Genomic DNA, 26,202 nt, shown 5'->3' with positions numbered 1-26,202 from the left:
AGCATATTCTTACCCGAGGATCAATTTTGAACGTTAAAGGAATTGTATATAGTAAGATTTTCTAGACTTTTATATGTATTTTGGACCATATGTGGCATCCATGTGCATTATTTCATTTTTCCGTAAAATGTTTGTGGTTCCTGTAATTATAGAAAAGCTTATCAGTATGTGACGTCACTATCGCAACATCTGAGGGCCACCCCGATAGCTACCTCATGAACGTTTAGGTTTGGTAGAATTCAAGAACCACACACGTCTGATTGAAAATTTGAATGGTACAAATCGTTGCTACACAAAATAGTTAAACCTCTATACAATCCCTTAAAGTTTGCTTAAGGAAATGGTTGGCGTGGGCGCCTTTCTTTTAAAGAGACAATTGCTAAGTATTACGGTCGATCCCTTGATTAATTGGTTCAATTTGTCACCCACCTTGTCAAATATTCCATAATATTATTGATATTGATATTCCAGTTTCTAGGAGAACTTGACCTGATTCCAGAGATCACGTCAATTGTCTGACAGCACTGAGAGACTACACCCATTCCATTATTTGAAGAGATATTGTCGTCCAAATAGCCCAACTTTAGACTATAATATAAGCTGGTTGGTTGTAACATTCAATATGTATTGATGAATCACCACAAAGCTGAAAGTAGACCAAAAGAGAAAATGAATAATTAGGGCAAGTCTACAGGGTAACGTGATAATAGAATATGGAACAAATATTTTGATAAATCTACGAAATCGAAAGATTTATTATTGTCCTATATAGAAACTAGAATTCACTTTATCATTTTGGGTTCAAACATAAGCAATTAATAACAAAGTGGACGTTTATGAATTAGAAATTAGGTCAAATTAACTAATTGGGACACGTTAACCAGGTCAAAAGTGAATAGTGGAGAGGGTGGAAGTCAAAATGTAGATCAACCCATGGATAATTAGGCCACATCAAGGGAAATAAAATATGAACTAATTTCTGTAATAATCTGGAATTTTAGCTATTTAATGTCACCATTGGTACTGTCATAAACTCCTTATCTGCGATACTTATAGTTTAATGTTGGACTGAATGTCCAGAAGGTGACCCGAGGTCACGTCATGACCTGTGACCTTTTTAACCTCTGACCTCTGATAAGTATCAAGTCATTAACTGTTCCATACATCCACCTCATTTGGCATCAGATTTGTCCTGCAACGCTTTGATATTGAGAATTTCGGCAATCATCTTTATGGTATCATATTCGATAAGTTCGGCGGAAGTGGAATATGAATCTTAAAGAGCTTCAGTTTGCTATTTTGGAACTTGACATCGAAAATTCAGGACATTTGAAATTCAAATAAAAATGTCGTTCTTCGAACAGGAAGTCTAAATGGTGTACAAAGAAGCGAGCGTCTAAAATTCGCATACAGAGAGTGGAAAATCTTTTTAGATACCCCTTTTCAACCCCCTGTCATTGTGCTACAAGCTATGTACGTAAAAACTCGCTAAACAGTTGGAAATCGAAAAAGAGCTGTCCTGGCAAAATTTCCCCCATACGCGCACTGCATTAGCGCATTGGGTGCGTTAAACTCCATTCATTCCATTTATTTTAAAGTTGCGTGTTCGTTTCATTTCTACACCCTTTCTGAGTGTTTTTCTTATACTGTTGATTAAAAGATTCTGTAGGACAATTCCAATCGACATCAGTCACAGTCTCAACAAATACTTGTAATTTATATTACGTTTATGTAAAGTTGTAAATCACTCCAGGATGAAATCACATATGAAGCAACAGTAATACGACCATTTGTATGAAATGAGGTATAAATCGGAGAAGAAAAGCAAGGTCTTAACCACCATCATCTATAAATACCAACAAACGTTTCGTTTCCTTTTTTGGTACTTAAAAAATCAATGCCGATGACTATTTCGTTTTCTGTTTAATCAAGTGTATAATGAGATTCCGAATTGAGCCATTTGTACGGAACATTGACACACATTCACACAATAAAGCTTTTTTAAAATGGTGTACTAGTTATCTAGATAGTTTTCTTAAACCTGATTCGAATATACTGATTTCTTATGTGGTACAATATTCTCTTTGAACATCGGTTAAAAAGTCCGCGATGGGCGTTAATTTGTCTTCTACCAAACAACTACATAAACCGGAAGTTACATATGGCGCGAAAATGGGCATTGCAAATATTTTTGCCCTACTGGTTGGTCGCCTGGGATTCAATAACATCACAAAAGAATGTCTTGCAATTCTTAATATTCTCCCACCCCACCCTTGTGATCCTGAGCTATAGCTATACGGGCCTGTATACAACAGAATCATTTTAAGACATGGCTTTGGCTGGTGGTCGATCCTAGGTGAGAACTATACATGTATTGGTTTATTAGGAATCTCTTGAAGTGTTCATTATTCCGGCCATAAGATGTCAGTACTGTCTATCTAATCAGGCCCTGATTGGCACAGACCGGAAGTAGTTACGTAATTCTCCTCATTAACTAAAGAGTCGAATCTAATGACATTTTGAAATTGCACCAAGATGATGGGCGTACCATGCAATGTGCGATATATTTAGCCAATAAAGGAGTGTTGTGCCGCCTACTCTTTCACCTTTATCAACTTCATATGTTGTGGTCCAGGAAGTAAAACGCAGGACCTCTGGTGTTGTGTCTTGTCGGCAAACGACAAGACGTAAATGACATATCAGCCTGCATCACTTACACTTGCATCGCTTCGAAAAATGAGAAGGTATTATCTCGATCTTTGCCGTGATCGGACCCTAAACCCTTAAATTAGCGAGCAAGCTTGCCCAGTCTAATAAGAAGGCTGTTATCTTCAATTTCCATTAAGAAATTGCAATGGCAATGAAAGTGTTTGGAGACTTGAGAATCTGGTCAAGAATTCGACTAACTGATTTCAGTACAGTAATTGAAATAAACCTGACCGGAAATGACATGTCAGGAGTAATTGACCATGGTATATTTTGATTGACGTGTACTTGACATGTTTACTCGTGAAATCCTTCTTTCTCAGTCTTACTAAGTTAGACTATTTCGGTTTCTAGTAACTAATAAGCTCGTCATTAGAATGTCAACTTCCAGCTTCTCAGTAAAGTATTAAGGGGATCAATAGGCCATAAGCCCCCCACCTTCCACCCCTCGGGTGATTAACTGGGACTCCTGGTCTCTAGGGGCCTCTGGTAGCGCCAATTTTTGGCCCTCTCTCCAGGCATGTTTTAGATACGCCCCTGCAGCTTCTTGAACGGATATAATCATCTAAATAATATGATCTTGTCAGATGCAGTTTATCGTCTGGATAAAAATGGAAAATATCATTTTTCAAAGTTTATTGGCAACCCCGGGCTATGGAATCCGACTCATTGTGAAATTCTCCGGTGTCAGTGATGCAGGCTTGAGAGGCTAATATGTCAAGAAATAATGGAGCGTCAATCAAGACAAGAGTATGCTAGATGCAAATGTCTTTTTAAAATTCTATATGGGAAATGAATGGAGTTTTACGTCCTGCTTTTCTATAACTAAGGATACGGGTTGATGAGAACTCTATTTCATCACAAAAAGTCCGTTTTTTTTACAGAAATTTACTACATATTTTCTCTTCATATACGTAAATTTCTGCTGATATACATACTTTTCTGTTGATTTACGGACTTTGTTCTTACATTAACAGAATGTTAGTTCCGCAGTAAGGAAATATGTTATTTTACGTAAATTAATCTTGGTCGTATGTCACTTAACAACAATTACGTTATTTGTCAGTAAATTTACGTAAATTCTGTGTTATTATCATGTATGTCCAAACTTGTCTGTAGATAAGCGAAGTCCGCGCATGCGTGGGAATACTGTCTTTTTTTGACAGGAACTTTGTGTTTCCTTACGGAAAATTATAACAGAATTGCTGTTAATTTACGGAAACTGTGATTTTGCGTTATATGATATTTTCGACCTGCCAATCAAAGTAGGTATGACGTCATCGGTAAAGACACGAGGTCAGTCTATCGTCACGCCGCCATCTTATCCCACATCAAAACAAGGCTACGCCGAAGGATTTTTGTGAATTTCTTAAATTAAATTGAATATGGTGAGATGCATGGAGAACTTGAAATGCTGACCCGATATTCCACCACTCATTCCTGTTCTATTATCACCCTTTGTCAAAAACTGCTAAATGTTTTACTGAATTTTAAGCGTGTGGGAACAACGACAAAATGACTTAAATTTATCCTACACGATGAACTAGACTAGGCTTAGCTTAATTGGTCTTGGGTAGAGTGGAAATGATCACTGAATACAAATTCACAGGTGAGTGTATTTTAATTATTGCCTAAGTAAATTTGTAATGTTACCATTTTATCACTTTATACATGTGTGGTATTTGTGGTCTGAAACTTAGATCAGTCTTGTTAAGAGTCATCTTTCTGTTTAGAACTCTTCTGTCTAAGAGAGTAGAAAAATTATTAATTTTCATCATGGCAACGAAGTCCTCAAGTTCATTTCTCTAATTCTTAAGTTTAGTCAACCACAATGTAAGTTTATACCCGATTACATAAGAAAGCCTCCGACGATATGAAATATCACAGGATCCATAATTTCTATTGCAATTTTTTGTTTTTTCATCCTCTGCTGTCTGAAAACTTTTACCAAAATGTAAACAAACCCCACAAAATGGCGCCAAATTATGCATAGATCCCTCAAGTCAGTTTTCCCACCAACTTTGTACATGTGACACTATATTAAATGTTTGTACCTACTATTAATAACATTTGCAATGTCTTATCGATGCCTGGAATGTCAAACTGTGCAACCTGCTTTTAAGAAATTATTTTGTACGCCACCCATGTCTGCTATACATAAGTGTGTCATTGCATCATGCTCTTAAATTCCATCCACTTTCTTATGCCTCTACTATTTTATTATTTTTAATTTATAATTTCTTTTTCTGTTTTTGTTCATCCTTGCTTTTTTTGTACTTTCAGCCTTTTACGGTTATGAGTAAGAGTACAATAATACAAGGAATGAGAACTCTGTCATTAATCTTGTCAATAAACCTTAACCGTTTACACTCAATGTTAGGACCCACTACGTGGGCGAAGCATTACACAATTCGTAAACGAGGGCGGATTGGACACTGGATTTCTCGAACTAAAAGATCCAGTGCCCTACTATTACTACAATACTACAGTACGTTAGCACAACAAATATTTTCTCAATTTAAATTTATCTTTTCAGGTATGTCACCTTTTCCCTTTCTTTAGAGTTTCTGCCATCATTTACCAGCTAAAAGTTACAGAGCATTATGAGACTTGACCTGACTTTCGAACGAGCAACAATTAACTGTGCACATCAAAAACAATTAGGCCTTATAATAATGATTAGAGTTGCATCATAATCAGTATTGCGCTGGATGATGGAGTCTTATAACCTTGTGGAACACTAAAAAAAAGTACTATGTCCAGAAGTAGTAGCATTACTGGATCACAGGTCCTTGAAGTTCTGTAAATATTAATAAAATATGGGCAATGTGGAGAAAAGAGTGTCAACATAAATATAAAAAAAGACATTAGTTAAATCAGAACGTTGTCATTAGTTAGAATGTTATGAAGATGTCATTAGTTAGAACGTTATGAAGATGTCATTTCTTATGAGAATATCATTAAGAGATGTCATTAGTTATCAGAATGTTAAAGATGTTATTAGAGACGAGTATGTATTTCAAGTTCATCATTTGTTTTTATGCAAGAGATTGTTTTTATACGCCCACATTTTCAGTTGTATGTACAATTAAAGATGTAGTTAACATCATTTTCTCTGATTATTTACAATGCACAAATAATATCAATAAACAAATAAAGTTAAAATGTTTTGTTATTTTTTACAGAAAAATGGAAATGATTTCTGGCAACAGATTTATTACCAGAATATCCTTTTTAAAATTCTGTTTTTTTACAGAACTGGAAGGAAAAATTACGGCAGCAGATTTACCAGACTATTCTTCCTATTTTCTGTTAAATTACAGGAAATATTAGAAAAATTCCGGCAGCAGATTTACCAGAATATCCTTCCTATTTTCTGTTAATTACAGGAAATATTATTAGTCATTCTGTAATTTAACAGATTTTGTCGTAAAATATTTCTGTTATTTAAAGCAGATATTTTACAAGAAATTCTGTTATATAACTGAAGTCAAAATTTAAATTCTGGTAAATCAGCTGCCGGAATTTTTTCTGTTAATCGAAAGAAATTTTTTTTAGTGATTTTATAAATGTATGAATGGAAGTTAGAGTCTTTATGACTTTTTCTGTATTCGGCTATACGGGTTGTATTAGCGACTCGTCCTGTTCCAGACCCAATTCTACAATGTCTTCAAGAATAAATATTAATTTTCACTCAAAAATGATTGAAGTCGTCTGTTGTTTTTCTCATTGCTGCGAGGACATCGGGAAATGAGCTCGACTGAAATTTAATAAAGTCGAACACCATGAAAAAAACTAATATTTTTTAATATCATTAATGTATTTGATGTACACGAGCATGTAATAAGAAATTTGATTTATATGGTTTTTTTTCACACGTAGACAGAAAATGGTCTTATTTATTAAGACGACGGCAAAGCAATTTTTTAAGGTTTGTCTTATAAACAAAATACACCGCAATATTAAAGAGGGTGTGGATAATCAAAATTATTCTTCAAAGCACAAGACAGAGAAAATAGTGAGATTTGGTGAACTGCTTAGGCCTTGGCTATATAAAGCGCTTGATATCAACAGGCGTAGGTTGGGTGCCTTGGAATGAGCTTTTGGTCTGGAGGGGCAACCTGCAAGGGGAAACATTGATGTGATATTGATATAGTACGCTATATCTGCGATTTTCTGCAAAACCTATAAAATTGTGAGGTTCTATAGCACAGTCGGTAAGAGCGTTGATTTTTACATGATGTCATTTGTTTAGTTACGTCGAGCAAATGACGGCTGTGGATCCCGATCTCGATCGGCGTGTGATAGTCCGATGACCTTGAATAAGTCACTCATAATTCCAGTTGACCCAGCTGTAAATGGGTATTGATAATCCGGGAAAGATCAATGTCAAGAGGTTTGGCCAAGGACCAGCTGATAGTTTCTAAAGGATAGTGTGAACCTAAGTTGTTATCCTTGTAAAATATAGTTAGGCCTATAGTTGTTTCTTTCTTTCTTGGATGGCATCCTTTCTACCTTGAGCAATGCTGTTTTCAGAAAGGGTCACTCCCCTACTTCAACGCGTTCGTACAACTACTGTGTAGTTGGATACATCGGGGGTTGGGGCATGTTTTCGTAACCGCTAACCATAGATTTCAAAACTTTTCAGAGATGGCTTCGGTATTTTGCGTTTAAAAGTCAAACCCGTGTTTCATATTAAAATTATTGACTGACACCTGAAATATTTGTCGTAGCAGGCGAAATAAAATTTGAATTATTTCAGAAGGATCCCAGACGCTGAACTATTGATAGTAAAATTGGCTTTTAAAAAAAACTAAGAACCACAGACGTCTGGCTGAAATTAGGAATGGTGCAAACGAGGTTCTATCAGTGTACCAGATACACTTCAAAAGATTAGCAAACCTCTTTACAAACCCTTTAAGAGTGATGTCCGTTTATCCGGCTGCTTTAGTTGCAGGAAAGAGGATGCTCGAGGGTAGCCTATATCTCCGAGTTCAGTGATGTCTGAATTTCATAAGGAGTCCATTAAATAAACATTTGGTTATGTTTTTTTCTGCGTGACTCTTCATGCCATTCCTGATCAGACGAAATTCTTATGCATCTCATGTTCTAGGTCATATACTATTCAACCAATCAAATACTCTGTTCTAGAAAAGTTCTCCTTACTATTTGTGAGGAATTATGAGATTTTCATCGTAGAAAATTGACTTATATTACTTGCCTAGTTCTAACAGTGTTTTTGAACATGATTACAAGAAAAATTTCCTAAGTTCATGGATGTAAAGTGAAGTCATCTGGAGCTAAAACACGAAAACAAAACATCTAAATCTGGCTACGTATTCTCGAAACTCTCTTAGCGCTAGGATGTCCTAGGTTCTTATCTTCTAACATTGATTCTAGAACATCCTAGGTTCTTATCTTCTAACATTGATTCTAGGACATCCTAGGTTCTTATCTTCTAAAATTGATTCTAGAACATCATAGGTTCTTATCTTCTAACATTGATTCTAGAACATCCTAGGTTCTTATCTTCTAACATTGATTCTAGGACATCCTAGGTTCTTATCTTCTAAAATTGATTCTAGAACATCATAGGTTCTTATCTTCTAACATTGATTCTAGAACATCCTAGGTTCTTATCTTCTAACATTGATTCTAGGACATCCTAGGTTCTTATCTTCTAAAATTGATTCTAGAACATCATAGGTTCTTATCTTCTAACATTGATTCTAGAACATCCTAGGTTCTTATCTTCTAACATTGATTCTAGGACATCCTAGGTTTTATCTTCTAACATTGATTCTAGAACATCCTAGCGCTAAGATCGTTTAGAGAATATGGGGCCAGTATTTTAATGAGATTGATAAACAATGAGCACTTGGAATCCTCCAATATCTAAACATGTTTTTCATTCTTTTATTTTATTTAACAATAAATTAACAAAATAAATAAATTAAAATCATGATTCTGAAACAAATTTAACAACATTATTGATTAAATTCTGAAATTTTTTGTTTTATCTGTCATTGAGGCATCCTTTTTATATTTTTGAACTTTCCACAATGATTTTGTCTCATTCTCTTCTCTACATCAGATAATTTTCTATTACATGTCATTTATAAACATTTTAATATTTAATAAACTTTGCCAAGTTCAGATCTAAAGCCAGCAATATTTCCCCACTTTATTTAAAAATTTAGGAAACATTCCAATCTAGGTGTCATTTAAGATCTAGAATTCATCAGGTTTTACAGAACAGTGTGAGTTGTATTAAAGGTACCACTTGTAATGTTGTTAAATCTGCTAAAACCCCCTGAAAATATACAGATGAAGAATTACAAAGAAGAAAACTAGCATTACTTATAAGGATTTTGAATTATGTTCATGAGGATCCTGTCTACCAGCTGGTTCTTGACCAAACCTTTTGACTAACAAGGATAACTTTAGTTTATGAGGATCCTGTCTACCAGCTGGTTCGTAGCCAAACCTCTTAGCATTGATCTTTCTAAATTATCGGTACCCATTCACAGCTGGATCAACTGGAATAACCAGGAAAGATGAGTTATTCATGGTTGCTATAGCATGGAATTGGAACTCTGTCTTTTTATTGCAGTCGGCAGCGAGTTGGATTGTCGTCTGCTAGTTAGATGTTCCTTCTTAAGGTAAGAAAATTTCAGATGCCATGGTTAGTGTTTTCAAGATTTGGCCTAGTATTAGCTTTCAAACACTAAAGGGAAATGTATACAGTTCTTTGTAAGCTTTGAAAGCACCTGTTATTAAGCATCAGGGACCAGCCAGCAACCCTATTCAGTTTGCATTGAAGAAATTTGTCAAGAAATTACTGCCACTTTTAAGAAAGAAATGATAGCTGAAGTTTTTTTTTTAATGGAGTATTGAAGGATATCACTTACTTCAGCTGCATTAAATGTTTGAACTTTCATTAAATTGGTTTTTCTAAAAGAAAATATAGCAACTGCCAACACTAAAAGGAAACCATAGAAAATAAATTTGAATTAGACGAAAAAACCTAAGATGATTTTCTGCAGAATTAATTTTCAAATTATCCATCAATGCGTAAAATAAAATTTCTTAAATTTATCTGGAATGAAAATACTACATGGAATTACAAAAAAGTAGGCAGACCCATTGGCTGTGGCAGGCAGGGCCCCCCGTTTATTGTCAAACCTAAGGTTTAGACGTTTTTTTCATATCAGCCCCTCCAATCTGTATCAGTTATGGGAAAAAAAAGGGTTGAAAATAGTTTTCGCCTAATTTTTCTGTGGCTCACTTAACTCGCCATCTACAATCTGATGAATTCCTTAAAGAAATTGAGTTCAATTGGCCCAATTTCAGATCCTGAATACAGATCAGAGCCCAGACAAATCAAAAGCGAAACATGTATTTAAACAGATTTCCTCAAGATACATCTAACAGAAAAGAAAAAGGTTCCAATTCTACTGACCTGATAATATTTCTAGAGAATTGTACGCTAGAATTCTATCCCATAATACTAAAACTTGATCACTGGCTAGAAACCCTGAGAACGCTCTCATCAACCATTTGAAGGAAATCTTTAATCTAAAAACGTTTTTATTCTATTAATATAACATCCACTCCCCCATCTTCACAATGTCAAGGTTATGAACTCCAGACAATTATAATACTAATATTAAAGGTCAAGGTCAAAAGCTGAGTAACTATCATCATAACAGTATTTATAACACAGTGTTATTAACTCGCTAGATATAAAATGCATTATTATACAAAATATCAACAAAGATAATAAATTTCTGTACCTATTGGGTTAATACCAAAGGTCAAGGTCAAAGTAATAATATGATAACTTACGGTTGACAACCGACTGATTTTAAATGAAAAAACAGCTCAGGTTCCCTATCTTGTAGTAATGTTTCAAATAATAAACTTAAAGAAAGAATACCCTGAAAATTTATAAAAACCCTTGAAATGTAAAAAAAATCCTTTGAAATAAAAAAAAACTTGTGCCAATTCACATAGACGGTTTTGGAAACTTACTTTCATGTAGCTCCTACTCAAGAACAAAAATTTCAAAAACGCTTTGGAAGTATGTTAGCCTTAATAGCGTGGAATATTGTTAGATTTTGGGAGAACTAAATGCAAGATTTCAAATATGAAAAGTTATGCATTGCATAGCTAAATTTGAGCTGCATACAAAGCATGTATTTAGGCAAGTGTTACCTTATTTTAAGGTTAATTTGATATAGCGCCACAGGTTCAAATCCCCTTCAAAACAAAAGAAATTTCAGAATCCATGGTCCATGCTTTATAGAGTTAATTCAACTGACCTGTGGATGGGATGATAGACAATGTAATCGAAAGAAATATCTCATAAAGAATTCACGGAAAACATAGTACAGCTTGATAGGTTCTTTATATAAATAACATAGTGGTGATACTGAAAATAAACCTTAGTATTATAAAGCAATGACATGCTGTGTACAATGAGGGGAATTCTACAAGAATAGTGGCAATAGATCTTTATCATTGTCAACCATTATGGGTTTGTTAATGTGCAGCTCATGGGCCTTGTTTCATTGGAGTTCCATCTGAATGAATGGACATTTTGCATAAGGGCCGAATACTCACCATACATAGCAAAACCATGAAATGGGATAACACCATTAGGAGGATAATATACAGCAGAATCCTCTAGTCCCATTCTACCACGAATATAGGATTTAGCTGGGGTAATGGTGGAATTGTTCATTAGATGGTTGAGTACTGTTACATCTCTAGAGAATGGTAACAAGACCTGGAAAGGAAACAGACTTGTGTCAGAGACTACAAAATAACGGCAAATATGAGCTCAAATCTTTATAATGACAAAAGACTTTCTTGACCTTTAACAGTCATATTTCTTACATTTTTATATACATTGGCAGTGATTAATCAGCAGAATTTAGTTCAGCGATCTTTGGTTTTCATGTGATTTGATCTGGATTATCAATAAAATAAGCGATTATCTAATTGATTAAGATGAGAGTGTTAGGACCACTGATTAGTGCCGTAATTCAGAATACACAGAGTATCGGAGTACTCAGAGTTTTTTAGGCTAGCCTAAGAAGGAAATCAATTGGGACCAGAAAATGATGTCGGATTACGCAGAATGTTGGAATAACATGCTACAGACTCTTTTGGAAACACCTGATAGTACTTATCTTTGGAGGAGACCACTACTTTTACTATCAATTTTACCATGCTTTGGATGAGATATTGATTTAACTTAAATGTCTTGTTTGTACAGAGTTTTATTTAACTGTAAGAGGTACATTACTTTTAGCAAATGCTCATCTAATGCTGTGGTCGAAGGTTTTTGATAAAACTACTGTAAGACTTAGTGAAGAAGATCAGGGTTTACCTGATACAGAAAATCTTCAAACACGAAGTAATGATCATCATTCGTAGCTGTTAACTTGACGTCCTGTAACACAATAGGCTGAAATTATTTCAAGTCATTTTTACAATCATGAATTCAATATTTGATGAATTTGAGAATCAATCATCTTTCCTCATTATTCCAGTTGACAAACTTAAATTAACAGATCTTCAAAGAAAAAAGTGTGCCCTTCCAGTTTGGAAAATACTTTTAGGGTAAAAAAGCATGCATTATACAAGCAAATATACAGTATATGGTTATCAGGTAAAACAGTGTGCATTATACAAGCAAATATACAGTATATGGTTATCAGGTAAAACAGTGTGCATTATACACACAAATATACAGTATATAGTTATCAGGTAAAACAGTGCATTATGCACACAAATATACAGTACATAGTTATCAGATAAAACAGTGTGCATTATACACACAAATATACAGTATATTATGGTTATCAGGTAAAACAGTGTGCATTATACACACAAATATACAGTATATAGATATCAGGTAAAACAGTGTGCATTATACACACAAATATACAGTATATAGTTATCAGGTAAAACAGTGTGCATTATACACACAAATATACAGTATATGGTTATCTGGTAAAAAAGTGTGCATTATACACACAAATATACAGTATATGGTTATCAGGTAAAAAAGTGTGCATTATACACACAAATATACAGTGTATGGTTAATCCAGTAAAAAAAGCATGCATTATACAAGCAAATATACAGTATATGGTCATCAGGTAAAAAAGTGTGCATTATACACACAAATATACAGTGTATGGTTAATCCAGTAAAAAAAGCATGCATTATACAAGCAAATATACAGTATATGGTTATCAGGTAAAACAGTGTGCATTATACAAGCAAATATACAGTATATGGTTATCAGGTAAAAAAGTGTGCATTATACAAGCAAATATACAGTATATGGTTATCAGGTAAAACAGTGTGCATTATACACACAAATATACAGTATATGGTTATCAGGTAAAAAAGTGTGCATTATACACACAAATATACAGTATATAGTTATCAGGTAAAACAGTGTGCATTATACACACAAATATACAGTACATAGTTATCAGGTAAAACTATATAACCAATTTATGTGTAAATTACCTTGTATAGCAAATTATCTACCAATAATTCATGCTGTAAAACGTTGGTCTTTAACTGTTCATAGTATAACACTGCCTGTTAATATTAAATCATGATTATCAGTGGTATAAATGATAAATGTTAGACTGGGGGAAAAGAATATTGAGAGTTCAGAGAGGGGAAGGGGGGCAGCCTCCGTTAAAAGTAAAATTTCAAACATTGAATTTTTCAAAATGGATAATCACATCTAGTCTCAGAGTTGTATCATGTGTTCTGACAAAATGAGCAGACCCTGTATCTAATGTTTGGAAAAAGTATAAGTGTACATACCACATCATCAACCTGTACTCCCAGCATCTGACACCATAATTCAGATCTTAGCCCTACAGCACTACCTTTCTTAGTAAACTCACTAGCTAGAGGACCATGGTTTACTCCAATAACTACATCAAAATAAAACGTAAATGTTGTAACTAATATGTTGGTCAAGGCTACTTAATATTATGAGCTGTTTTTGTGATGATGTCATTAATTTCTTAGTTTTAGTGGAATTGCAAACAAAGATGTCTGATTGAAAATTGGAATGGTGAAATTTGATGCTATCAGTGTCCCCAATACATATACAAAAATTTAAAAAGCCTCTTTACAATCCTTTTAAGTACATAGTGTCTAATATAAACCTTCACTAACAATACTCTCTCACAAGAGGTGATGTGTTCATGCCTGTGCTTGTGCTTTCGTAACATTACTTAACTGCAATCCTACAACCTAAAATTCCTACCTTTTTTACCAAGTTTATACCTATCTAGATCAAATAACTCCATGGACAAATCTTGACCATCGTCCATTCCGGACTGGCATTGATTAATGGACATTTCGTTATACTGGAAACGCTGAAATAAAATGGAATGGGCTTTTACATCTGCCTATCTACTTGAAAAAAAGGAGAATTTGTATGTTTTACGTTTACTTTCGATTAAACACAAATACAATAAAAAAAATACTCTATGTCATACATACTTATAGTTTTCTTTCAAATTCAGTTCAAAATTATAAACGTATCCTGGATTTCCATTTCATAACATTTATAACAAAAAGCTTTTGACCTACAAAGTGGCCAGCAGATGACCATGTAGTCAAAATTTTCAACCCTTTCGCAATATATACCCGAGCAGCCGGTATACCGGCCGTTGCTAAGTGACGTCATACAACGTTAACGTCATACGCTTTTACTTTTATTACTTGGAGTTCAGGGTATATGACGTTGTATTTCAATTACACTCAGGGTTCAAAGGGATATAAAACTAAAACCAAGAAATCGTACCAATTCATCCATGGATTTTACACTCAATGGTGGCTGAACGATACCCCATAAGTTAAATCTGAAAATACACAGATATTATCATACGTGTGATACAGTTTGAACCAAAAATAGTCAGATAAAGGTTCAGATAAAAGGAGACTTTTATAAACAAACATATAAAAAGTTTTATAATAGATATACTGATAGCACCTCCGCAGTGTCAAAGCTTCTCTTTACAATAATGGGAGTACCTTGGTAAAGGGAGGCAACTAGTAGAAAAATTAAATCCAAAATGGATATGCATAATCTTATAAAGTATAGCACTAAATCAATGTTATTTGCCATGCACATTGTGTACGACCTTATTTAGGGATCTACAACATAAACTGATATATAAAACAACACCTTTTATTCCAATCGATTATAATACAAAACAGATAACATAGCTACCCTGATTCTGTTTTAGATCTGTAATTAGTGTTACTTAAACCAATGATCACTTCTAAAAAATCTTTCGGTGCATATACTGGTCTGATTGCACTCAAATCTAAATATAAAACAATAATTCAAACATACATTCAATTTTGGCCAGACAAATCTGGGATTTCCCTTTCTTCAGGCGTGATAAACAGACCGCACGTTAAGGGTCAGACATCAAATTTCACTTTTACAGGAGATGCTTTGACTCACTTTTGAGATGCTAGATTTTGAGAATTTACACTATGTTAAGAGCCAAATTTCACATAAATTTCTGTATCTGAACCATGAGTGAATCCATGATGACATAGCCAGACATTCTACATACCTAACACACTGCACCAAAATACAGTCGATGGGTAGGCTTAACTTACAGAGTTGTATGAGGAAATCTGACCCCTCCACTGTTGATAATATGCTAATTAAATAATTACCTGGTCCTTCAGCACCAAGCTCAAACCACCTCTGATTTAAATCTTTCTGTTCTCTCTCTGTTCTCTACAATTAAAGGAATATAGTACCCCTAAATATTTACTTTACCAGCTGATAGAGCTCAATTTCAACTATCTGTATAGTCGTTTAAATACTTACTTTACCAGCTGATAGAGCTCAATTTCAACTATCTGTATAGCCAACTAAATATTTACTTTACCAGCTGATAGAACTCAATTTCAGCTATCTGTATAGTCATCTAAATATTTACTTTACCAGCTGATAGAGCTCAATTTCAGCTATCTGTATAGTCATCTAAATATTTACTTTACCAGCTGATAGAGCTCAATTTCAACTATCTGTATAGTCATTTAAATATTTACTTTACCAGCTGCTAGAGCTCAATTTCAGATATCTCCTTTTTGCAATTCAGTAAAACTAAGTGACAGCACTATCACAAATATTTGCCAATAATATCTATCTAGGATATGACACCTTAAAACATCAAGAAGTACTGGAATTACAAGAACACCAGACGTCTAATTGAAATTGGAATAATTCAAATTGATGATATCAGTGTCCCCGATACACATAAAAAGTTCAGTCCATCAAAATATTTATTCTAGGGTCTAGAGTTTTTAATTAATAAGGCAGGTGCTCCCCGTTCTGATGACAGATTGAAACAAGGTTACTGATCACTGTGCACAGCTCTTACCTTCCTAGCTAATGGGATACTTAATTCTGTACACATACTGTTCAAACTTTTTAATATTTTCTTTTCCCAGGCTTGCTGTAAATACAATTACACTATAATATGATTATTTTACAAAATGAATCCTTTCTCTTCTGTGAGCTACTGATTGAAAAATACTTGCCATTTACGTCTAATAAATGCATTCAAAAATGATTATTCAAATTTGTTTTTGACGGTACATCAACGGCAGAAATTGAAGTCAGGTGATAACTTGGATTGTAATATAAAATCTCAAAATAAAATGAAATGAAATGAATGGAGTTTTACGTCCTACTTTTCTGCACCATGTGAACTACCGAAAATGGGCAATGCAATGCAGGGTGCAAAGAGGGAAATTTTGTCAGGACAGCTGCATAAGCATGCTCTTTTTCGATTTCCAACTATTGAGGGATCTTTAACGTGCATAGCCTGTAGCCTGTGGTTTATTGACCTATCTGAACGACTTAATGCTTTTTCCATGTCAGCCCCTCTTATCTGCATCACTGACAGGGGGAAACCGGGTTGAAAAATCTGCTGGTTTTACCTCGATCTATGCCAGGATTGAACAAGCGATATACAATCTCAAGAGCTCTGTCAAATTACTAGAGGCATAGAAAGAGTTATCATTTCTCAAAATTGAATGAATCAAACTGATAATTATTATTAGAAATTATAGGATTCTAGATACTTTAGAATTTTCTTAATATAAATCTAAAAGAATTTTTGTCGGCATCCGGGCATCGTTTATATGAGATGGAAACAATTATTACCTGTGCCTTCAGAACGTAACCCAACCGTTCTTTATTATACTCTACTGGATATTTCGGGTTAACATCAGTCGTATTATTTTGTATGTGTTTATAAACAGCATTTCGTAACTTTCTATCCCAACCTTAAATATGTGAATAATTAATGATCCGAATGGTAAAATGAAACTCGACATCCAAATCCAAAATATTATATTGGCAACACATTGGTTGCAAAGTCAAGATGATTCATGACTAACACAATTAAAAAATATAAGCTTGTTAAAAGTACTGTTCAATTTGAAGAGACTATAAACAGAGCAGAGGTCCTTATTGAGCACTACAGGCTGTGCATGTCAAAGATCTCTAGACAGTTGTTTGAAATTGACAAAGGCTAGACTGCAACTCTGACTGCTTTATATAACAGAAGTCAGAATAAATGACACAACTTGTCTCCATTGCACACTGCATAGCATGTTTCTATTCATTAGCCAAATCAGGTGAATAAGGGTAGGATGTAGAATCAGAATGATCAAAATTTCTAGTAGACCCATTGGAGATGTTATATACTACAGTACATCTTGGATTAGTAAAACTTTCACCTTGGCCAGTGCTTCTATAGGAGAGTTTTTTCTATAACACTTAACACCAAAATAGATAAAAACAAAGTAGGCTAATTTATAATTGAAAAAATTTGCATACTCAATAAACTTCTCCTACCTGAATCTTTTAATGCTGATTGAACTGTCCTTCTTAAATCTGATAATTTAACACTGGGTTTATTCACTTCTTCCTATCAAATTCAAAATAATATGTTATTAATGGTTTCTTACAACAGCTATTTCATAATTTCAATCCCTTGTATACAAATGACTCAGTAAGTAAGCAGAAAGAGAAGGTTGTCCAGAAAGACTCTCTTTCTCAAGGCCAAATACTGGTATTTGAAATTTTTCAGTAAGAAAGCATTTACACGATTTTGGCACATTTTGATTCGACTAAATTGCTAAAATGGAAACTCCTTGCAACACCTGTAATAGTGTGATCTATTAACTATAGGATAGGCCTACTTATAGAAATACTACTGAGCCCTAAACTGATACCCTGTTGTGTTCACTTATCACTACACTAACAACAGTAACAACAGGTACAGCCTAAATTTCATGTTCAAAACATTGAACTTGGGATTTTGCAAGGCATTGTCTATTTAGCGTTGACCACTTGGAATATGATGCGAATTTCGACCAATCAACACCAAGATGACAATAGCCCACCCGTTACTTGAGTGCCACGCTAGTTTAGCACTGGTCACCTCATCATATCACGAATACGGGTTTTGACATGGTCTTATTAACGAAAGGGTGTGGTCGGGGTGACCACATCGTGTCCCACGCCCTACACTTTTCTTAACCTTAACTAGCTTAACCTTCTTACTTACTTGTGCTGCATTGAAGAGATCCGAGTAAAGTTTTGATGCCTTCAGTTGTTTGAAAAGTTCTATTTGGTACGTTTCGGAATATTTTTCATTCATTTTGATACGATCATGGCTTGAAACACAACGAAAATTGATCTTTTCTTCCTAAGTTTGTTTGTTGTCGATGTAAACTAGGATAGACTATGTCAGCCTTCAACGTTGAAGAGTTATATACACACGGGACGCAACTCTATTAAGAACTGTAAAATACAGACTATAAATAACTTCTGCAAAATTTTTCAAGAGAATGATGTGACTCAGCAAGATATTTAAGTCATCTGAATTGTTCAATCTTTTTAGAATTTCTTAAGTGTCGGGCCTGAATAGGACCTGCATAAGTATCATGGTGTTCAGTGTGTGTGTGTGAGGAAGGGTGGGTGAGGGTGTGTTTGTGAGGGAGGGTGTTTGTGAGGGAGGGTGTTTGTGTTTGGAGGGCTGTGTAATACTAATAGTGAACAAATTTAAAAGGTAGATAAATGTGTCATTTTATGTGATTTTTCAAATCTCTGAGGCGTACGATAGTCGTTTGTGTTCAGAAGTAAAAAGTCAGTTTCAGCACAACTAAATCGTTAATATTCATCCAATGACAGTGTCTCAATCATCACAGGGACTGGTTGAACCAAAAGACAAAATTTCATTATAAAAATAAAAATTTATTGTAACAATCATACAACATTCATATCATTAAAAATCGATTATAAATAAACTAAAATTCTATATTTACAAAAAATCATTTATCAGTCAAGCAAATATATTTGTATCTGTGTCCTTGGTTCCCTATCTTGTGAGTGCCACCCCCTCCTACCGGCGTCTTCCCCACCCCCTTGGAATACATGCATGCCCTCAGGGGATACTCAAAGGTTTTTTAGACATTTCAATCAACAATAGTTATCAAACAATTATACATTTGAAAACAACCCATGTTACACATGTTTGACACAGAAAAATATGCCAATCATAATCTGACCAAATATACTGAAAATTGGTGTTCATTGAAAATTCATTTATATATAGAGCTTATTATTAATAGGCCTGTATTTTGGGAATCTGGAGTGGCTAGTCTGAATCGACATCAAGATTTTTGTTTATCGATTTATCAAATTGATCCAAATCTTTCATGATTTTATCCACATCTTCTTCCATTTCATTATCACTTTCATTTATAATTGTTATTTCTTCATTATTTTTCTTTTTTCTTGTGATTCGATTTCTTGATATTTCTTCTTTCTAAAATCATGAAATAAAAAATCATACTTTATAAGGATAAAAACTCAGGTTAACCAGGATACTGTCTACCAGCTGGTCATTGATCTTTCTCAGATTACCTAATCCCAATGATGGGCAACGGGAGATTTGCTTGGATAGCTGCATTAGTCTAATTTTTCTGTATTTCCAATTATCAAGAGATCTTTTACATGCACAGCCTGTAGCACACGGGGCCTCTGTTTATTGTCCCATCCGAACGACTTGACGATTTGGCCCAGTCAGCCCCTCGACCTGCATCACTGATAGAGGGAAACTATATAAAAGATAATGACATTATCGAAATGGTTTTGAAATATGACTTTTCCAATATTTGATCAAATGATTCAAGAATATAAAAAAGTTAATCTGAATACAAGGCCAATAACTCTGAGATGGCATCATTAAAGAGGGTGAAATTCAAACAAAAAGATACCTTCATGCGTTCTTTCCTTCGCCTATACAACAATTCTCTGTCCTCATCCCGTGCTGATGCAAATTCTCTCAATCGTAAAAACTCTTCCATTTGTTGCATTGTTCTAGCTTTAGTTAAAAACTCTTGAACAGCTGAAAAAAGGTATAAAATTTTTCTTTAGACATACTGAATAAAAGGTGCTAAAAATTTCTGAAAACACGTGGCTTTCATTACTCATTCCTTGAATGATCCAGGACGGCCATTGAACTCAATTCATGTCTACCTTACTAATTTTGTCATCTTGAATGATCCAGGATAGCTATTGAACTCAATTCATGTCTACCTCATTGATTTTGTCATCTTGAATGATCCAGGACGGCCATTGAACTCAATTCATGTCTACCTCATTGATTTTATCATCTTGAATGATCCAGGACGGCCATTGAACTCAATTCATGTCTACCTTACTAATTTTGTCATCTTGAATGATCCAGGATTGCCATTGAACTCAATTCATGTCTACCTTACTAATTTTGTCATCTTGAATGATCCAGGACGGCCATTGAACTCAATTCATGTCTACCTCATTGATTTTGTCATCTTGAATGATCCAGGATTGCCATTGAACTCAATTCATGTCTACCTCATTGATTTTGTCATCTTGAATGATCCAGGATAGCTATTGAACTTATTTCATGTCTACCTCATTGATTTTGTCATCTTGAATGATCCAGGATGGCCATTGAACTCAATTCATGTCTACCTTACTAATTTTGTCATCTTGAATGATCCAGGATGGCCATTGAACTCAATTCATGTCTACCTCATTGATTTTGTCATCTTGAATGATCCAGGACGGCCATTGAACTCAATTCATGTCTACCTCATTGATTTTGTCATCTTGAATGATCCAGGATGGCCATTGAACTCATTTCATGTCTACCTCATTGATTTTGTCATCTTGAATGATCCAGGATAGCTATTGAACTCAATTCATGTCTACCTTACTAATTTTGTCATCTTGAATGATCCAGGACGGCCATTGAACTCAATTCATGTCTACCTTACTAATTTTATCATCTTGAATGATCCAGGACGGCCATTGAACTCAATTCATGTCTACCTCATTGATTTTGTCATCTTGAATGATCCAGGATGGCCATTGAACTCAATTCATGTCTACCTCATTGATTTTGTCATCTTGAATGATCCAGGATTGCCATTGAACTCAATTCATGTCTACCTTACTAATTTTGTCATCTTGAATGATCCAGGATGGCCATTGAACTCAATTCATGTCTACCTCATTGATTTTGTCATCTTGAATGATCCAGGATAGCTATTGAACTCAATTCATGTCTACCTTACTAATTTTGTCATCTTGAATGATCCAGGACGGCCATTGAACTCAATTCATGTCTACCTTACTAATTTTGTCATCTTGAATGATCCAGGATGGCCATTGAACTCAATTCATGTCTACCTCATTGATTTTGTCATCTTGAATGATCCAGGATAGCTATTGAACTCATTTCATGTCTACCTCATTGATTTTGTCATCTTGAATGATCCAGGATAGCTATTGAACTCAATTCATGTCTACCTTACTAATTTTGTCATCTTGAATGATCCAGGATGGCTATTGAACTCAATTCATGTCTACCTTACTAATTTTGTCATCTTGAATGATCCAGGATGGCTATTGAACTCAATTCATGTCTACCTTACTAATTTTGTCATCTTGAATGATCCAGGATGGCTATTGAACTCAATTCATGTCTACCTTACTAATTTTGTCATCTTGAATGATCCAGGATGGCTATTGAACTCAATTGAAGTCTACCTCATTGATTTTGTCATTTTTGGATTGCTTGATAAAGACGAAAACATCATCGTTGAAATTTTGCAAGTTATTCATTAAAGTAATTGTTATCCATATAATTGTGTCCAGTTATTCATACCCAAGTGACTAAATGCCACTCAAGGAAATTTTTTGGATTGCAACAATTTCTATTTCCAAACCTACTGTCTTGATGAGGATTGTATATATCTAAAACATAGCAAGGGATGGATTGTAGACTTAAAGTAAAGATGCACCCAAATTTTTGTGGGAAGTGATATTAACTTTCATTCAGTTTGGACTCACCTAGGTTATTTGCCGGTGTAACTCGGTAAGTGGAGTTTCCTGCAGTACCTGAAAATAGTTGAAATTAGAATCATAATTAGACAATTTACTGTTGTTTTAGATCTTTAACCCTTTAAACTCCCATGTCTGGTTTACCCGCCACATACCATAACTACGCATTATATATCCAAGCAGCAGGTTACTTCGTGTTGTCACGTGTTGTAAGTTATATTACTTGAACTTCAGGGTACCGGTATATGATGTTATATTTCATTTACACTGTTCAAAGGGTTAATTTTGCTTCCAATTATTTGAAATTTGTCAAGGAATCTAGACATAGACATTATTCACGCCTTGTTTTTGAGACAACGAAAGCAAGGTTCGTAATACAAATTACGTCATCCATTGATAAGATGGCGACGTCATGTGAATGAATAGCCAACTTGACGTCATTAAACATCAAGGTGGGAATATTTTGCAGTGACATCACGTAACCTTTCAAAGGTTTGCGCTATGAGCCTCGTTCTGGATCCAATATGGCCAACGCGTGAATAAGGTCTATTGAATACTTGACTCCATCATTATCTGAAAAATAGATTCAATCATGAATATTTCACCAATTCATCACAACAAAATTGTTGAATTTGTAACACCATGCATAAATCTGCCATATAAATGACAAGGAACAAAGTCTACCTGGCTCCCCCTGTCCTGTCAATGACAGTTGTCAGTTGAGGGACTGACATGGAAAAAGTGTCTAGGGACAATAAAATAAGGGCCAATTTGCTACAGATTGTTTCGACTGTTGGAAATTTAAAAAATAAAGAGTAGAATGATGCTGTCCTCGCAAAATACCCTTATTGCACACTGTATGGCGTTCTTCGTTAGCTTAATTAGACTAGGTGAAGAAGGGTAGGACGTAAAACTGTTGAATGAAGTGTTTACATTTCTTACTTTTGCGAGCTGTTGTGTGTCCTCCGGGAGGGGCTGTTCTCAATCTCTGTTTGATGTCGCTGGAAACCAAACGTGATTCCATCGGAGGCAAGAGTGTCACAGACTGCCAAAAAGTCTTCGCACATGCAATATCGTCTTCGGTGGAATCCGAAAATTCACTTCTTTCTGGTCTTTTCGTGAAATCCAGTAAAGTGACCGCCATGTTTGTTTACCTCAACAACATAGGACTTTATGTGGTTTTAACAACACAAGAGTTACAAAGGGAATTAACTCTTTGTTTATTTTTCATCCAGACTACATTCCTCGTTCTTATTCAGTCCAGAGCCGCAACAGAGCCAATATGGTAATGTGTTCAGTCAACTCGTCTACATGTCAACCCTGAGTTATCTCGCCTACACAAATTATTGAAATAAAGATGTTATTTTGAAAACAAGTGGTGGATTTCTTATAATAACAATCAAACGATCGGAAATTTATACATGGCTTTGATTGTGAGCGATCTTTCAATTAACGGAGATCAGCGGTAAATAAACATTATGATAACAATTTAACAAACCAATTATCATAATTACCAATGAAAACCTAATACTGATTTAGTTAGGCCAAATAAAGCTAGGATTCCATATACGCGTCATGCGGATCTGTAATGCGTCATCCGTCAAGCGTTAAAAATCGAAATGGTTGGTTTAAGAGGGTATGATTCCATATATGCGGAAGCGGTATCCGTCAAATAGTTTCCGTCAAGAGTCAAAAATAAAAAAGGGTTGGGTGAAGCGATTTTTAACGTATCCGGACGCCTTTCCGGGCAGAGATCTCCCAAATGTGACGTATTTTGTGTGGATCCGCATAACGCGTATATGGAATCTTAGCTGAATGGTATAAATAACACATAACATAATGCATGTAAATTATTTATTTACGATTCGGAATAGATATTAATTATACTCAGTGTAGGGTGTTGGCTACATTACTCACAATCTTCATCGATTTTAGAGTAGAAGAAATTCAACCCAGTTGCTCCTCGTGAAGTTTCTAGTTGTCTTATATCAAACAGAGCGCACTCTGTAGGTGTAGAGACAACGGACAAACATCTGCGATTAAAGGCGCACAACTGTTGACACTTAGCCCTTGTTAGTGAACCTCCGATAACTATAATGACAGGAGATGTGTATAGTTTGCAGCGATACTCGAGGAAAGACCATGTCGTACACCTAGGATGGTTGTTACATGATGTCTCGCATGCAGTCCGTAGTTTTCTCTGGTTTTCACAATTGGAGCATACCCAGGTGGAAAGCCTTGACACCCGACTTCCTGGAACTGACAAGGACCTGCAAACAAGAAAATATACAAAAAAACTATATTTTGATTCGTATTTGTGAAGCAGTTTTCTAACTAAGGCTTTGTCGTACCTTTAGTAACGTATCGACACGGGATCCGGCAGTGATTAAAGATCTCTCGACAAATGGAAATCGAAAAAGATCCGATGTTGCGTGACCTGGCAAAAAATCCTTCATTGCACGCTGTGTGGCGTTTGCTGTAGGCCTACTTATTGAAACCAGTTGCAGAAATGTAGTACGTAAAACTTCATTTCATTTCTTACCTACACATGTTATATCCGTTTCCCATTCTCCACACGTATTACATATTACAGTTCCTCCTCTCCCTTGTTTAGTAAAAGGTCTTTTACACCTAAAATTATATTTAACTCCAATAACTCTTGACCCGATCGCAAAAGTCAGGTCACCATTTCTTATTACCGGGTTCAACGGACATTCAACTGAAAAAGAAACATCAAATATAAAGATGGCAAATGGTCAAGATGGCAATTGGTCAAGATGGCAATTGGTCAAGATAGCAATTGGTCAAGATAGCAATTGGTAAAGATGGCAACTGGTTAAAATGGCAATTGGTCAAGATGACAAATGGTCAAGATGACAATTGGTCAAGATAGAAATTGGTCAATATTGCAATTGGTCAAGGTGGCAATTGGTCAAGATGGCAATTGGTCAAGATAGCAACTGGTAAAGATGGCAATTGGTCAAGATGGCAATTGGTCAAGATAGCAATTGGTCAATATAGCAATTGGTCAAGATGGCAATTGGTCAAGATGGCAAATGGTCAAGATGGAAATTGGTCAAGATAGCAATTGGTCAAGATAGCAATTGGTAAAGATGGCAACTGGTTAAAATGGCAATTGGTCAAGATGACAAATGGTCAAGATAGCAATTGGTCAATATTGCAATTGGTCAAGATGGCAATAAGTCAAGATAGCAATTGGTCAAGATGGCAATTGGTCAAGATAGCAATTGGTCAAGATAGCAATTGGTAAAGATGGCAACTGGTTAAAATGGCAATAGGTCAAGATGACAATTGGTCAAGATGACAAATGGTCAAGATGACAATTGGTCAAGATAGCAATTGGTCAATATTGCAATTGGTCAAGATGGCAATTGGTCAAGATGGCAATTGGTCAAGATGGCAATTGGTCAAGATGACAATTGGACAAGATGGCAATATGGGTCAAGATGACAAGATGACAATTGGTCATATCTGTAAAATCATCAATTATGATCTTTCAGTCATTGGTGCGCCCAGGTCAACTTAATACAGCAATTGAACAGATTATCCCAGATACCGCCGGCTGTGTTAGTAGTCGTTGAAATTTGTGCTGCTACTAGATTCTGGTCGATCTGACCCTGTAAGTTTACAATTTTCTCACCTGGTCTACATTCTGTGTCTTCATATTTCAAATTATCAGAATCACAACTCAGAATTTGTGTCATTCTGAACCCTTCACGACAAGTGATATTGACTGTTGTAAACAGTGTTGGAGAATTCGTGGTTATAATTGCATTGCTGATATTTGGCTCTGTCATGCAACCTGCAAACAATTTTGTGAAATTATTAGAAACATCATAAAGTGAAAGTAGATAGACAAAAAAATCCTGTGTAATCGTTTCGAGGTAAAACCTGTTCCTTAAGAAAAATATTATCTACAATACAAGAACAAGAATTTCCAGCATCAGGAAATAAAAAGATAAAAAATAATGACACTTGATGATCAATTT

The 26,202-nt window shown here is 35.0% G+C and overlaps 3 protein-coding genes across 3 annotated transcripts in view; all 3 read right to left on the bottom strand.

The window, feature by feature from the left end:
- Positions 1-8,615: 8,615 nt before the first annotated feature.
- LOTGIDRAFT_234336 (hypothetical protein) lies at positions 8,616-18,455 on the bottom strand (the record flags this gene model as incomplete). Its single annotated transcript, XM_009061637.1, has 17 exons — positions 8,616-9,019; positions 9,618-9,688; positions 10,169-10,284; positions 10,555-10,646; positions 11,031-11,140; positions 11,332-11,497; positions 12,104-12,166; positions 13,258-13,332; positions 13,567-13,679; positions 14,018-14,129; positions 14,561-14,618; positions 14,990-15,086; positions 15,451-15,514; positions 16,164-16,238; positions 16,952-17,073; positions 17,648-17,720; positions 18,363-18,455. The coding sequence occupies 17 exons, from the start codon at positions 18,453-18,455 to the stop codon at positions 8,948-8,950; spliced, it is 1,572 nt and encodes a 523-aa protein (XP_009059885.1). The 3' UTR covers positions 8,616-8,947.
- A 578-nt stretch (positions 18,456-19,033) lies between these two features.
- On the bottom strand, positions 19,034-23,336 carry LOTGIDRAFT_234335 (hypothetical protein; the record flags this gene model as incomplete). The annotated part of the gene is made up of 4 exons (XM_009061636.1): positions 19,034-19,625; positions 20,077-20,207; positions 22,202-22,249; positions 23,135-23,336. The coding sequence occupies 4 exons, from the start codon at positions 23,334-23,336 to the stop codon at positions 19,455-19,457; spliced, it is 552 nt and encodes a 183-aa protein (XP_009059884.1). The 3' UTR covers positions 19,034-19,454.
- Positions 23,337-24,030: 694 nt separating this feature from the next.
- LOTGIDRAFT_234334 (hypothetical protein) overlaps positions 24,031-26,202 on the bottom strand; it is a gene marked incomplete at its 5' end in the record, with an annotated part of 9,089 nt that continues 6,917 nt past the window's right edge. The window contains 3 exons of the mRNA XM_009061635.1: positions 24,031-24,462; positions 24,735-24,911; positions 25,854-26,015. Of these exons, the coding sequence (XP_009059883.1) occupies positions 24,284-24,462; positions 24,735-24,911; positions 25,854-26,015 (518 nt within the window). The 3' untranslated portion in view covers positions 24,031-24,283. The remainder of the gene's footprint in view (positions 24,463-24,734; positions 24,912-25,853; positions 26,016-26,202) is intronic.

The sequence above is a fragment of the Lottia gigantea genome, assembly GCF_000327385.1.
Source record: "Lottia gigantea unplaced genomic scaffold LOTGIsca_49, whole genome shotgun sequence".
Classification (NCBI taxonomy): domain Eukaryota; kingdom Metazoa; phylum Mollusca; class Gastropoda; family Lottiidae; genus Lottia; species Lottia gigantea.
The sequence above is the reverse complement of the archived record's forward strand: the minus strand, read 5'-3'. Positions and strand labels throughout refer to the sequence as shown.